Source organism: Acyrthosiphon pisum, chromosome X, assembly GCF_005508785.2.
Source record: "Acyrthosiphon pisum isolate AL4f chromosome X, pea_aphid_22Mar2018_4r6ur, whole genome shotgun sequence".
Classification (NCBI taxonomy): Eukaryota; Metazoa; Arthropoda; class Insecta; order Hemiptera; family Aphididae; genus Acyrthosiphon; species Acyrthosiphon pisum.
The window spans coordinates 47,850,011-47,865,390 of NC_042493.1; the positions used below are offsets into that span (position 1 = coordinate 47,850,011).

The 15,380-nt window shown below is 25.5% G+C and overlaps 3 protein-coding genes across 4 annotated transcripts; 2 read left to right on the forward strand and 1 right to left on the reverse strand.

Annotated features, from left to right (window-relative positions):
* Positions 1–220: 220 nt before the first annotated feature.
* Positions 221–3,499, forward strand: LOC100570817 (lactosylceramide 4-alpha-galactosyltransferase). Its single transcript, XM_003244140.4, has 4 exons — positions 221–537; positions 988–1,710; positions 1,773–1,983; positions 2,683–3,499. The coding sequence occupies exons 2-4, from the start codon at positions 1,133–1,135 to the stop codon at positions 2,950–2,952; spliced, it is 1,059 nt and encodes a 352-aa protein (XP_003244188.1). The 5' UTR covers positions 221–537; positions 988–1,132; the 3' UTR covers positions 2,953–3,499.
* An 849-nt stretch (positions 3,500–4,348) lies between these two features.
* On the reverse strand, positions 4,349–8,758 carry LOC100163835 (uncharacterized). Its single transcript, NM_001162704.1, is given in 5 exon segments — positions 4,349–4,669; positions 5,298–5,381; positions 6,205–6,345; positions 6,882–6,974; positions 8,565–8,758. Coding segments are annotated over 4 exon segments (432 nt in total). The 5' UTR covers positions 6,966–6,974; positions 8,565–8,758; the 3' UTR covers positions 4,349–4,546.
* Positions 8,759–9,397: 639 nt separating this feature from the next.
* Positions 9,398–15,380, forward strand: LOC100169199. 2 transcript variants are annotated; one of them, XM_008184349.3, is made up of 5 exons: positions 9,398–9,754; positions 10,500–10,540; positions 11,636–12,336; positions 12,411–12,523; positions 14,772–15,380. In XM_008184349.3, exons 3-5 carry the CDS (start codon positions 11,746–11,748, stop codon positions 14,974–14,976), a joined length of 909 nt encoding a protein of 302 aa, XP_008182571.1. In that variant the 5' UTR covers positions 9,398–9,754; positions 10,500–10,540; positions 11,636–11,745; the 3' UTR covers positions 14,977–15,380. The 2 variants fall into 2 exon arrangements, with proteins under 2 accessions (XP_008182571.1, XP_001943011.1); XM_001942976.5 differs by lacking the exon at positions 10,500–10,540.

Sequence of the window (15,380 nt, forward strand, 5' to 3'; positions counted from 1 at the left end):
ACTTTGTATAATATTTAATTTACAATCTCTATTGTATTTTGTATGTAGGAATTTGCTAAACTAGACTAGTTTAAAATTATTTAATTATGCCATGTAAATGAACCATGTAAATCAAACATCCCGGTGCATTATTTTTCACACCGGTTTAGCGAAGTCTAGCGATTACAATAACATATCAAATTGATAACGACATTATCATGACGGCGTTATCAAATTTTGAATTCCATATAATATGAGGCTAGCGAATCGCGTGTAGCGTACAGCTAGAGTTCAATATTGCATTTATTATAAAATTTAATGTGTAACGATTTTTAGATTCGTTGATTTTTGTAAGCTATGATATAAATTATTGCCTAGTATGATATTAATATATCGTCTAACAATACTTAGCTTTTGATTTCAACAGCAGAGTTATGCGTTAATCATTAATTGTTTGTGCTCAGTTATTAGAGTGGCATATGTATTAGGTAACTAAAATAATTGTTGTCGCATGAAATACTACCGATAAAATGCATTTACTGTTGTTAGAAAAACCATGTAAGTATAAAAAAAATATTCAACTTACCTTTTTGTTTTGATATAATATGTTTTATCACGTTGTTTGATTATAAAGCCAACGGGCATTACCAGAGTCCACTTTCTGGGGTATCTTATTGTATGTAATTTGGCCAAAATTATTTAAGTTCCATGTAGCAAAAGTTCCCCTCAATACCCCTTGATGATACCTATGATTTAAACCCATAATGTGTGCTATGAATCATGATCAAATCATTCATTTGATAAGAGAAATATGTATGTTCTCATTAACTCGTACATAAACGTACGAGTATAATATTACAATATTAGTCATCAAATAGAATATATTTGATTTGACTATTAATAGTTGAAAAATATCTATACAATTGATAGTAGATAATAATAGCTGTCTGTTCTCTAGAATAAAATATACAACAACCTGTGATAATATAACTTTATTTTTTGTTTTAGGTTTGGATTTTCAAGTCGCAATTCAAAATAAAGGAAGCTAGAATGTCAATACTGAATAAATGCCAAAATCTCTCATTTTTTTTTCTGTTAAAATAATTAATAAGAATTATTTTTATAACAATTTTAAAAATACTATTAATTTAAAATGTTTTGCTGGCCATATTTGAAAAGAAATATAATTTTTCGTATTATATTTTTACTACTTATTTCTATAGTAATTGTGTATAATTTAAATTTTCTAAGTAGTATTGACCAATTCTTAAATTCATCTCAAAAACATTTAATTTCTTGTTACTTTGAAGAAAAACAAGATAATTCTTTACTTGAATTAAATCCTGAAGAAGTAACAAAGAATAGTATATTTTTTGTTGAAACATCATGTAACCATAAAAAAGGAATTAATTTGAGTCTGAGACAAGGCTGTGCTATAGAATCTGCAGCAAATTTAAATCCTAATTTAAATATATTTGTTTTATTTGTTGCTCCTAGTTTCATAAGCGATGAATCTGAAATTATTAATAGATTTAAAATGTATTCAAATGTTAATTTAAGATACATCAATTTTGTAAAATATTCTCATAATACTCCATTACAAGACTTTGTGGCCTCAAACACCATATCCACAAGTCAATGGCCAGTTTCTCATGCAAGTGACTTGTTGAGATTCTTAACATTGTGGAAATTTGGAGGGACTTATTTGGACCTAGATGTAGTTCTAATGAAGTGAATATTTTATTTTGTTGTAAGTACGTTATAAAGGATTTAATTATTTATTTATTGATTAGATCTTTGGAGGGCCTATCAAATTTTGCAAGTATTGAATCAAACACTTCAGTTGCCTCACTTGTATTGAACTTTGATGTTGATAAAATTGGAAGAACAGTTTCAAATACTTCAATCAATGATTTTGCTTCTAATTATTATGCAAATGATTGGGGGTATAATGGTCCTGGTGTTATTACCAGAACACTTGAAAAAATATGTAATACAAATCTGGTAAGTAAAAAAAAAAAAATGTATACATTCATAAACCAGGATATCTATCTTTATTTGATTATAATTTAAAACTAGTTTAGGCACCTATAAACTATATATTATACTTATATAGTTTCTCTAAATAGTAAAATAAGATATACTTACCAGTTACTACACCTACTAACTTGAAATTCTTTTTCACTGAGTAAAATATGTTTGTAGTATTATATATTTGTACATTTTATATTATGTCCATCCTACAACTATTCAAATTATAATTACTTTGAACAAGAATTTTTTTTTCTGTACAAATTAATTTTGCTTGAATGATAGAATGATGTTACGTTAAATGTCTAAAATAGTCTATATTAATTTTTTATTTTATTTACTAATTTTTAAAGGTGTTTGGATATCAGTTTTATTAATTCTTTATTTTAATGATAAATTAATAACATTTGTGTTTATTCATAATAATATGTTGAACAATTATTCAAAATTAAACTTTTATTCACATGAACTAATACCAATAATTTAAAGCAAAACAAGTCCAAGTAATTAGATTTAATTAATTTAAATGTCCATACGAGTCACCTCTATTAATTTGAAATTTAGACTAAAGCAATTTACACCAAATAATATTGACTGTAAAATAAAATAATTAAATTATAATTAAGATTTAAATTATATTGTTTAACTTTGATACAATTTTTATTTTTATAGGTAACTGATATGAATAAGCAAAAGTGTAAAGGATTTATGGTTTTTGGGACAGAAGCATTTTGTCCAATAAGTTGGACCGATTGGAGGCTATACTTTAATACAAACACTAGCGATGAAGTAATGGTTAAACTTAAGGATAGTATTGGTATTCATGTATGGAATTTACATAGTAAACACACACCTATTAATATAGGTTCAAAACAGCCATATGGTTTAGTTGCAGAAAAATATTGTCCAATTATTTTTTCTATGGCAAAGTCTGTATTTTAATTAATTTTAAGTAGTAACTAAACAAAAGGAAACCCAGAATTGTCAAATTTTTTTCTATAGCTAACTTTGTATTATAATTAATTTTAAGCAGAAATTGAACAAAACAAAACCCAGATATGTTTTATCTTGGAAAAGGCTGTATTTACTATATTAACTACACTATATTCAACTTAAGAGTACAGATACACTTATTACATAAGTAATAATGACACCGTACACGTCGGCGTAGTTGGTAAATGATAATACGTACAATCGTTTCTGAATGATTAATCATAGTGATCCGCCAACATATGGAAGTCAGTAGCATATATGCAAACCAGTGTACTCTTAGCTTGAATAGAGTATAGTGTGAAGCATTAATTGAACAAAAATGAATCCATAATATCTTAATTTTAATTTTTATACTAGGCCATTAAGACTTAATGAACGAAAGTTCACATAAACATGAAAACATTGTTTTTCATTTTAATGTTGTTATAGCTATCTATATAAATTGAAAATTGAGTGCAATGTCTTGATTCGGTAAATAAAAAATATATATTTTATATTCTGTTTTTGCCTTAAAAAATTAAAACATATATTTTACTATAAATACTATAAGATTGAAAATTGTTCTGAGTTTGGTATTTTAACCAATAATTAAATGTCTCTTTGATTTTTTCCTGGATCCTTAAAACTGGGTATTCTGGAATATAATAAAATATGATCTTACTTCCTTAGGTATTTGAAGAAATCGAGATACCTATAATTTTCAACTAAATCAATAATTAAAAATTAATTATAAATATTTTTGTGAGATGTATAAAATGAAAACCATTAAGGTTCACTTATGAAAAATAATGATAGCATCAATTAAATTATATTAGTTGTTGCCACAGTCTAAGTTATAAAGGACAGGTATCGAAAACATCAGTAATCCCCAAATTTTTTTAGAGGCACATGTATAGTAACAAGCGCTATCTACGTTAATTAGTTGTCACTTAAGTCTGATAACACGTGTACAAAATATACTAGCCACTAGGACTAGTTTGCTAAAAAATAAAATTTCAATATTTAAATTATATTAATATTTGAAAAATAATTATTTTAGTATGTTGCAAAAGACTCAACCTGTGATAGTAATAACACCTGTACCATTAAGAAACATTTGTGAACCTGCGTATTACCACCCGGGTCTTGTCGATTCTGGTCCTGCATATCTTGGTCCGTGGATGTTACTATTATTATTTGCCATTATACGTGGTAGATATTTATAAGAAACTGTTGATCATTTCCACCTTTGTAAGCAAAAGATCTTAAATAATTAGCAGTAATTTTTATTTTCCAACTTAATAGCAATAACTAAATATTCCATGTTGGAAAATAAAATAATTATCTGATCATAAAATATTCATTGTTCATTTATAATCAATTTATTATACTATATTAACATTCATATGTTAAAAATTACTACATAAGCACAATAAGTTGAAATGTAGGGATAATTTGATCTTACATAAAACAAATATATTATGAGATTGATACACACATTGAAAACTGAAAATATTATGATTAATTCTCTTGGATGTGTATAATCTTGTAAATGCTATTAGATTTATTGCATTTTTTTGTTGGACAAATTATCTACAATTTTATTGCTCAATTGTGGTAATATTGTAATGTATTTTGTAAAACATTGTGACGTACATCCTTCTGCTTCTTTTATATATTTATTTAACTAAAAACAATAAATAGCCTATTCAATATTATATTAAGATAAATAGTTTATAAGTACATTATACTAAACTGGTTTTATTATATTTTTAATGAAAAGTTTAAAAATAAATTTAAAACAAATTAACATTTTTTGCTCTATAAAAATGGGAAAAATATTTTATGTGTATGGCTTTTTTAATATCTTAATATTTTAAAATATACTTTTATAGGGCTTGGCTTAAACATGATATTTTATTTTATCTTAGCTACATAATATATCAAATATAAGATCATTTTCCAGAGCTAAAGGAATATGAAAAGTAACCTAGTATGTACATTGTACATAAATATCTATAAAAAAATATTATATTTTGCTATATAATATTAATCATATATGAAATTGTAAGATATTATTAGATTAACATAAACAAAAAAAACATTTAAATTGAGCATTTTGAAAATAAAAATATATAAATTAAGTTGAAAACAAAGAATTTTATTAAATGTTGTAAAAAAATTTGAATAGATAGAACAATAATATAAGTGAAAATTCAGTTTAAACTGGTAAATACATTTTAAATTAATATATGTACTTTATAAACATAACATTTATTCAATGATTTAAACTTAATTATATGAGTTTAACAAACCTCATTTTCACTCCGATTTCTCTCGCTGGGCATTTTGTCCATAGCAGCATCACCGCAATCTTGAACACAACGTTGTATTCTATGCTGAAATAAAAATAAACATGATATACATTATTAAAAATTCTATGAACTACTATAAAGATTCAATGGTAAGATGCAATTCAGTTAAATTTAACTAGTATTCGTTTTGAAAATTAAACAAAAATAGCTAAATACACTAATATAATCAAATTAAGCTATTGCTATCATTGATGCTTTACCGTGTAACTGTTTTATTTTTGAACACTCATTACTTTAAAAATTGTACACGGTTGCTAGTCGCTAAAATACAAATTTATTTTTAAAAAATATATATTTTTAAGTTTTTTACTTTTTGAATGACAACATAGTCTTATTACAAAGTAGAATATTTTTCTAAGTATTTCAATTTTAAAAATCAAATTTAGGATGAGTAGACTATGAGTTATAGGTATTTAAGTTTCAAATGAATAGAATGCAGTGATATGTGGTTCCTCACAAAATGTTGGACCACACTCCGCTCATCTGAACTTTTAAATACTTATAAAGTTATGTCATAAACTTAATTTTAAATTTGATTTTGAAGTATCAAAATACTCAGAAAAATATTATGCTTTGAAAGACGAAATTAAAACTGTATAATTAAAAATATTATAAGGATAAAAAATATAATTTTTTAATAAAATGTTTTGTAACAACCTGAAACCATGTAAAAAAAAAAATGAGTAATGGGTGTTCTATGTTAAAATAATCATCCGGTGGCTGGTATATTATAAAACATAAAATCAGTGCCATTGATCAACAATACTAACAATAGAATATACTGAAAATAATATTAATTAAATAAAATTTGACATAAATTAATAATTGCATTTGAATTACAAATTACCTGCCACTTGTTAAATTCATTTTGAACATAGTTGCGAGCAGCTGTTACTTCCTTTGCACAATTTTCATTACACACTTCCAATGATTCAATGTTTTTTGAAGGGTCCCTACAACATTCAATAGCACATTGATGCATCTGAATCTGTGGAAATAAATTGTAATAATAATAATTATTATTTTTAAATATTATCATATATGGATACAATTTATAATGTATACAATTTTGGATTTTAATATTGAAATTTGTAATGTAAATTGAAATATTAGTATATTAAGAGGACGCTACACCCGCATGTGTTGTCTTCGTCTTACAAATGTACAACATAGAAAAAACTGTTTTGTGCTGGAAAGAACCAAGAAGATTACAGTTATAACTAAGAAACAATATTTTCACCACATAGAAAGGAGAACTTAGGCTGTGCAACGTTGTTTTTATTTTTTTGATATCATTTATATGAAAAAAGTTTTTGAAGTTTGAAAAACACAAACAATAATTTTTGAAACACTAAGAACTTTATTCATATAAGTACTACTTTTCATGAACAATTTCAGGGTAAAAACAAAAATCAATCTATTTTTTAGTAGTAGGTACTCAACATGTGGTCTACAATGAATACATTTAGTTCTATGTGATAACTGATATCAAAGTTTTAATTTATAATTTAAAAAAAAGTTTACTTGCAAAGTCCTTAAGCATTTTCTATCAATATCATTTAAAACATCATATACTGCACTCTGCATGCGACGCTGTTCTTCTTCCATTGTAGAATTCTGAAAAGTAAAACAAAAATACGTAATTTTTTTTTTTATAATCATTTAAAGATCGAATTTCGACAAAATGTATCAAATTTAAAATTGAATAATTATTTTGTAGTTAAAAATGTATTAAATGATCAACTTTTATATCTAAGGATTGAAAATTTAAAACAAAATTCCACGTAAGTAGTTAATTCTGTTACCATAAAATCTAAAAAATACATATGCAGTTTATTTTTATAGTCATTTTAAGTTCAAATTTGGACGAAATTACATATTGAAAAACCAAGAATAACTAATTTAGTTATTTTGTTGTGATTGTATAATATTATTCATGGGTACTTGAAATTTCTAAAGTATACTATTATATATTATCTATGATAGTATCACAGTTTGTTGATGTATAACGCGTTATAAGTGCCTAATGGTTATTGTGATAGGATTAATTTGGAATTTATTATAGGTAAATTTTTTTTAATACCATAGATATAAGTATATATTATGTCTTACACCTAGACTGACATACCGTCTCCGCTCAGAATCGTTTTTTTCTTATACAATGATATTATATCAATGAATTCAAATTTAGTACCATCCATTATACAGTGACCCACTTGTAACCTACTGTACAGCAAAGCGACATCCACTTGCCCACCTTTTTTATTTCATCTTTTAAATGTATACGTTAAATTATAAGTTATTTAATTAGGAACAATTTATGTTTTAAACCATTAATAATAGGTACCTTACCTATTATTCTTTACTTTAACTAATTTATAAATGTCTCAAAATTGTATTTCTTCTAGGTATGTAATTCTAAGTATAAGTATTTGCTACCTATTAATTTGTTTAATTCCATAGCATTCTTATATAATATATAAATTTATTTATGTATTTACATATTATATTATTATATTTTATAATTTAAGCCAGGGTATGAGTGACAGAGACTGTTTGAATAGTTTATCATATAAAATACCAGTGTCATGCCCCGGTCAAAGTTTAAAGTTGGATGGTCACTCAGTATATTGGAAGTATTGAAGTAGGTACAAAAATAATAAGAATGTATTACATTATATAACATTCAAGTCATAATATTAGTTAAATACATTTACAGTAAGTAATTAGTTGAGTAGATATTCTACTACATAATATTTATATTTTATACAGAAGATTTTATTTTATACATTTAAAATCCTTATTAATGGTTATTTAAAATTTGGATGATAGAAATTGTATTATATATAATGTTTTGAATATATACTTATTATTTTATACCTATGTATATAAATCTACGGCAAATATAAGAAGTAGATTCTGCTTAATGTGGCATTTGGGATTAGATCCATTTGCTAACAATAAGCGATTGGTGTTTGCCTATTTAAACCGAAATAAGTATTTTATAATTTAAAATGTTATAAAACATAATACAACAAAATATAGCACTTAAAGCTCTAAATGAATAATTCAAATATTTAATTGTGTATTTAACAGAACAGTGTATAATTTATTATGTAGTTAAAAAGATATAATTTTGAGGTTCACAGAATGGTACACGTAAAAGCCATAAACCAAGTAGGTAAGAAATGGATGTTTGTAACTTACGTAGATGTTTTAATAAATCAGTCACAGAAAAACCTACACAGCACAGCAGGTATTGAAAAGAAAATCTAGTCAAGAACAAGCATAAATAATATTAAATACGATTGAGGCAGAGCATTACACCATAGAAAAGTATACTACACTGGCGTCTGGCCGGCAAATAAATGATCGGTTTCTCGACAGTTTTTACATGTCTATGCCATAGATATTAATTATTAAAGAATAGATAGGCCATTTGTGCTTATCATACGGGAACGAACATGAAAATATTTTGAGGTTATTGGTGATTTAAATTGATAAGATGTTACGGGGACGCTGTGTATCATTTATATGTTATTTTACATGTTCCCCGTTACAGATCCACCCCCCCGCCGGCCGCATAATTGATGAACTTTCAATCTCCGAGGTCTAAACACAAATATAATATTGTTGTATATAATTTATGATAAGACCCACTGCTAAAATGAGAGGCAATGAAAAAAGTCTTTCTCTCTTCCCCATTCCGTCAAACTCCCCTTTATTTCATTAATTTCATTATACGAAAATCTAACGAATTAGTTAATTCTTATCCATAGACCTTGTACCACGACCACAGAATTCTATACAGTGTAGTATAGATGTCTGTGATCACGACGACACAGACTACCTATATAGAAAATATCTAATTACCACGACATAAAGACGTAATAATATTATATTATAATAAATACCTATAATAATATTATTATAATATATAATAAATATTTATAGTTTATAATGTACCGTACTACCATAGCTGAACAATAGTACTACCGTGTCCCGTGGTAATTTTTATCGTTTTGAATCTTATCACCGTAGCAAGGGGGATTTACAAATCCACCTTGCATCATAATTCTTCGACCTTAGGATTTTTGATAACAATGGAACCATGTTATCTGATCTTTGCGTATTATTTCCATGTTCTATTATGTCTACTATGATTATTTCCCTGCACATTATTATTTTTTAAGTTACATTGTGTTATCAATTATCACTATATAATTTAATGTTTGTGCTGTAGTAGGTGTCTGGTGTTTAAACTTTATTTTTATTTTGTACTTAAATTGTAAATTGGTTTGGTGTAACAGCGAACTTATTGCTGAAATATAATAGTATATTTATTCACATTTATGACGAATGTACAGCTAGTGATTTTGGTTGATGGATTTAACCAGGTAAGGTCAATTTGGAACAGGCTAACTTTTCACTGCATACTTTCTTCTTTTGTTTTTGAATCAACGTAAATAGCTATAGGTAAACAACGGTGCCGTTAAAATTCAACCACAAAACATCAGTTTTTCCAAATTATTATGTAAAAACAATTTTCAGAAGTAATTTGTAACAAATTTAAAAAAATGTACCATTCATTTATCTTTATAGGTACGTTTTTTGTTATAATGCCATCTAGTTTAACTCTAAATACCTCCACATACCTACATGGCGATTTGAAAGTAAGGTCATCAATTGGAAACAAAATAGACGAATGTGTGTAAAACGAAATATAGTTTCACTCTAAATACATTCTTACATCAAAAGTAACCATAATTATAAATTATTATATCAGTTAATTTTTCTAATTATGATTACTAAATAACATTACATTTTAGTATAAATCAGTTACACCCTTGTCAAGTCCATTACACAATTTTTCATTAGTAATAGCCGAATAATAACATTTATATTATTTTCTTGTAGGTATGACGTTCAACATAATATTAATGATAAAATATAAAATTCAGCATTGTATAAAGATTAATAATAGTACTAAGTAAACAATGATTTTGTTTCCGTTAGTTCCCGCTGCATAGTTTTTTTTTTTTTTTGTTTACAGAGTTAAATATTATGTTATTTTGTCTAATGTTGGTTTTATATTATTTATAATTAATTGTTCAACAATGTTTTATGTTTGTATACATTCAGATTAATCCGTAGTAGTAAGTAACAAAAATTAAACATTGATTGTAAGTAACATATTTAAAATGTAATATTTCAATATTATTATTGGACCTATAGTTTTAACTTGTTGAAAAAATGCATGTACTTTTTAAAACTCAAGTAGTATCTACCTATAAAGTTAATTAAAGGACCTAGAAAATCAGACCATTATATCCGGATGACAAAAAAATACTGCATGTGAGATTTTTAATGGCTGTGAGCTGTTTTATCTGGAACTATATTTATATATTGCATCGTAATAAGCAGATTCTACTGTATATTTTTGAAATTAAATTTTACTTTGCTTTATTCTAGTTTTAACATTTTATTTAATGAGAAAATGGTGTATTCTTTATTATTATTTTTTTTTTTGATAAAATTAGCTTAGTTAATTAAAAGTTTGTTGTTGTACACTTAATGTTATATTATAGACATCTAAAAAATGTTATACCTATTACATTGAGTCATTGTAATATTTTATCCATTTTATTAGTTTTATAAGTGTTTATATGCTTGGGTGTGTTTGATATGTGTTATTTACCTATTGTTTTTAGCCTTTGTTTTAACTATTTTACTACCTTAGTCAATTAAATTACTACTATATTTTGGGAAATTTGTATGTATTAAAAAAAAAATGTCTCTTATATCAGAAACTGAAAAACAAATGAAGAACATTAACTAACTCAAATACTCTTATTATTCTATTAGATGATTTGAACTATTTTAATAGGTATTTTTAGAAAAGGTATAACATATTTTACTATTTATAACTTATGTATCTACAGTAAACTCTTGATTAACTGTGATCTTTCGCGGAACAATATCTACAGCACAATAAATAGTGTTATATATGTTATATACATCTTAAATTAATGTTTGAATTAAAATACAACTTGTACATAGCTAATTTTCTTGAAATACTATTTAATATTAAATAATATCATTTTTTTTTTTTTTTATAACCATGACATTTTTGTGTCAATTTATATTTTGTGGATTAACCATGGAATTTGCTTAATTGTGGTTGCCTTGCTACTCTATTCCGTGGATAATCGAGAGCTTACTGTATATTTGTTATTTGTAAATAAAATAATAAAATATTTGATAATATTATGTTTCAGAAGAGTTAAAAGTGGACACCTATAACATTTTTGAAACCCAACGTTTATAGTATAATGTAAATAATTTTGAATTAAAATATCTTGTACTTGAAAATTTTCTTTACTACATCATGGCAACCGTTGAAGAAATTGACGAAGCTGAACAACTTAGATTCTTAGCATTAAAATCTATGGTGAGAAGGTCCAGCAAAAAAAAAAATAATTCTAACACTGATAATGATGATCAAGATATATTATTACTAAGAGCAGCTGCGCTAAAGACAATTAACAATAAAAGTTCTCTAGGTAATAAAGATGAAAAGCTTGGTAAACATACATTAATAAATGAAAAAAAAAGAAGTATAAGTAGCCAGGTGTCTCCATTAGCAAGTAAAAAAACCATCAAACTGACTGATATGAAAAATAATAATTTGGCTAACAATTTTACTAGCAATACTAGTATAGGAAATACCATAAGAGTTTCAAAAAATGATCCTCAACAAGAAAGTAAAAGTAAGCATAAGCTTGAATCAAACATTGAATCTCAAAGTAATCCTGAAGTTATCAATAAAGATGACACAAAAAAAGTTATAAGAAATGGTAGTATTCAGCTTTCAAATTTGGATTCAGAAAAGTTTAATGAAACTATGATATTACGTATAACGTTTAGTTCATCAGAAAGTGATGATTCGTCAAGTGAATGTGATGTAGTTAAAAATAAGGTATATTAAATATTAATTATGTTAAGAACATATTGTTATATTATACAACATTAATGTTTCTAAATATTTTTAAGGTAACGCAGAAGAAGGATGTTAACAATGGTGCATTAAAATCACCAGTTCCAACACTAAATGTTGTAGACAACCATGTTGAGGCTACTGACTCTAAATCATTAGAAGATAATAAGTAAATACTAAAAATAGTTTTATTAATGTGTATATTAACCGTGTTACACGATTTTCATCTTGATGTGTTAAATTATAATGTTATTGCTGGTTGAAGATGTATGACATTGCTACAGATTTATGGAATTGAACTATTTAAATATCATTTTAACATAGTTATTATAGCTAAACATTTTCAATAAGTAAATACCTACTTTTTTAGTTTTTTGCATTTATTTAAATCTGAATAATCTAGAAATATTTTTTCCATCTAGTCTTTAATTTGTGTGCTAGACAATAGCCTACCAATCTTATTTATATATGTAATTTAAAAGCATTTCACATTAACTTTTTTTTTATTTGTTTAACTTGTACTGACATTTGTTTGGTTGCTTTATTTAAGAAAAATAGTAAAATACCTTTGATAACAATTAATAATATATACACATTTTAAATATTACATTATAATGCCAGTTATATAAAATATCTAATTTTATATTTATACACTGACCATGCACTTTTTGTTTATTGGTTTTAAACATTACTTTTTCTTTTGTTATTGGGATTAGTCAAAATACTTAAAATAATGTTTTGTTTTATTAAGAAACAGCTCAATATTCATATTGACCATAATCATAACAATTTGACTGTGTATGCTAGAAGTTGACTATCAAAATAATATATACTTGTTTATAGTATGGAAAAAGCAATAGTCTTAAATAGTTCCTGACGGGGTATTTTTACTGATTTTTTAAGGTGTTTATTATGAACTTGTAATATTTTAAAACAATTTATATGGTTCAAAGTTATGTATAAATATTTTATATTACTTTACAACAATAAATCAAAATCCTTACTTTTGTTAAATATATTCCTATTTCATAGTTAATTTATTATAAATCAATTTATACACCTTATTTATTGAAATGTGTTCAGATTGTAGATTACTATTGTAGCGATAAATCTATATTATATATTTTCATGAAGATATATGTGCCACATACTAAAAATCCACTATTTATCTCTTCTATTTAAAAAATACCAATATTTAATAAATAACACAACAATTATACTTAGGTGTAATTAAACATGTAAAGAATAAATTGTGCACGGTGGTTGCATTCATTCACAAAACATATTCACTAATTCCTGGGTGTGTGACCACCCGGGTTTTTAATGACAAATCCTTGCCACACATACACATACATGTTCCAATCCAACTGAACCCCCTTGCCCTACAAACAGCTAATGACCATAGTTGCCAGGTTTAAGATCAGTATAATATACTATTATATAATGAAAAAAAAAGAATAAATTTCAGTTTTTATGTAAGAAAATGTATATATTAAGATAAACAGGATTTGTAATGAAAATTAAGATTGAGAGGGGTTGTCTGTGGAAACATTATTCCAGGTGAAGAATTTCATTTTAATCCCTAACATCATCTACAGAGTAACATTTTGTTCTGATCAAATGAAAGCATCAGAACTTGTAAAACTTAACATACGTGTTTCGTTTATAAAAAGTTTAAAATGTTACCATAATTATATTTTTAAAACTAATTTTTCAAACCATTTTATTTTTATTGATTTTAGTTCTATTTAGTTCTGTCTATGTGAAATAGTATTGTTTGTAACTTTGTCAAAAATTGATATTATTAAGGGCCCGTTTTACAATCATAGTTTAAACCTCGGTTACGCTTGAACCACTGATTTTACCGGCCAAATTCGGTGGTTTAACCGGAGTTCAACTATTGTAATACGGGCCCTAATTGAATCAGTTTGTACATAAATTACGTTTTAATATCATAAAATTGAGTAGAGTTTAAATATTGTTGCTAACATTTCTAATCAAGTTAGTTAATTTGTCAGGTGTGCATTATTTTTATAAAACTAAAACTGTTATTTGTACATGATAAATTAATAGCATAGAATGATGGCAATTTAATAACATTCATACTCTTTACCCCGCCAACCATCAGTAACCGCTTTTAATTGGTTGTCATGATTAATATACATAGAGTATTATGAGGCAACTGAAAACAATGATGTTTGCAGGACCCTACAATATTTCAGATTGTTGCTATCATACCATGTTATTTTATCATAATTTCAGAATAATTGAATAATTATAATAAAGTACAAAAATTAATAATAGTGATTAAAACATACACAAATGATTAGGCTCAAGGACTACACAAATTTTACAAAAATTGATAATCTGTATTATATCAAAATACAATAAAATTGTTTAAATTAACTATTTTTCAGATTAAAAGTGAATAATTGTATGCAACAAATATGTGTACTTATGAGACATTGTGAATCAGAAATTGAAAAACGTAACCAACAAGTAGAAATATTACTACAAGCATATGAAAAATATCAAAACTATAGTGAGTCATTGCGTTCCATACTTCGGTCAATGAAAACAGTCCGTGATGAATTGTCGTTATATAGTTCTGCTGACCATTAGTATCATTGAAGCCCAAGTTCAAAATCTTACTAACTAAAAAAAAATTATTTTATGGTTATTATTTGTATTTGTTTTTATTGGGTATCTTAAAATATACTACTTGTTTTTATCCAATTACATACAAATTCAGTATGGCTGGGTATTGTGGTTAGCAATATTCATAATCGTCATTGTAAATAGCTTTTTTGCTTACAATAAATAATGTATAGATTCCAAGTTATAAAATATGTTATTGTCATTGCCATAATGCCATAAGTGTATATTTAGTGTATATTATAATGGTTAAGATTTTTAATATTTTAAATATTGTATATAATATATTGAATTAATATTGAGTTTCCATTTGTAATATATTGGCCATTGTCTGTGAATAAATTACATTAGTTAAACTATTTTACACCTTA

Excerpts from the sequence above, each read along its gene's own strand:
- LOC100570817 (XM_003244140.4), top strand. The coding sequence starts at position 1,133 with ATGTTTTGCTGGCCATATTTGAAAAGAAATATAATTTTTCGTATTATA. Across the intron at positions 1,711-1,772 it reads CTAGATGTAGTTCTAATGAA|ATCTTTGGAGGGCCTATCAA; the intron begins GTGAATATTTTA and ends TTTATTGATTAG. Across the intron at positions 1,984-2,682 it reads AAATATGTAATACAAATCTG|GTAACTGATATGAATAAGCA; the intron begins GTAAGTAAAAAA and ends TTATTTTTATAG.
- LOC100169199 (XM_008184349.3), top strand. The coding sequence starts at position 11,746 with ATGGCAACCGTTGAAGAAATTGACGAAGCTGAACAACTTAGATTCTTA. Across the intron at positions 12,337-12,410 it reads GTGATGTAGTTAAAAATAAG|GTAACGCAGAAGAAGGATGT; the intron begins GTATATTAAATA and ends AATATTTTTAAG. Across the intron at positions 12,524-14,771 it reads AAATCATTAGAAGATAATAA|ATTAAAAGTGAATAATTGTA; the intron begins GTAAATACTAAA and ends ACTATTTTTCAG.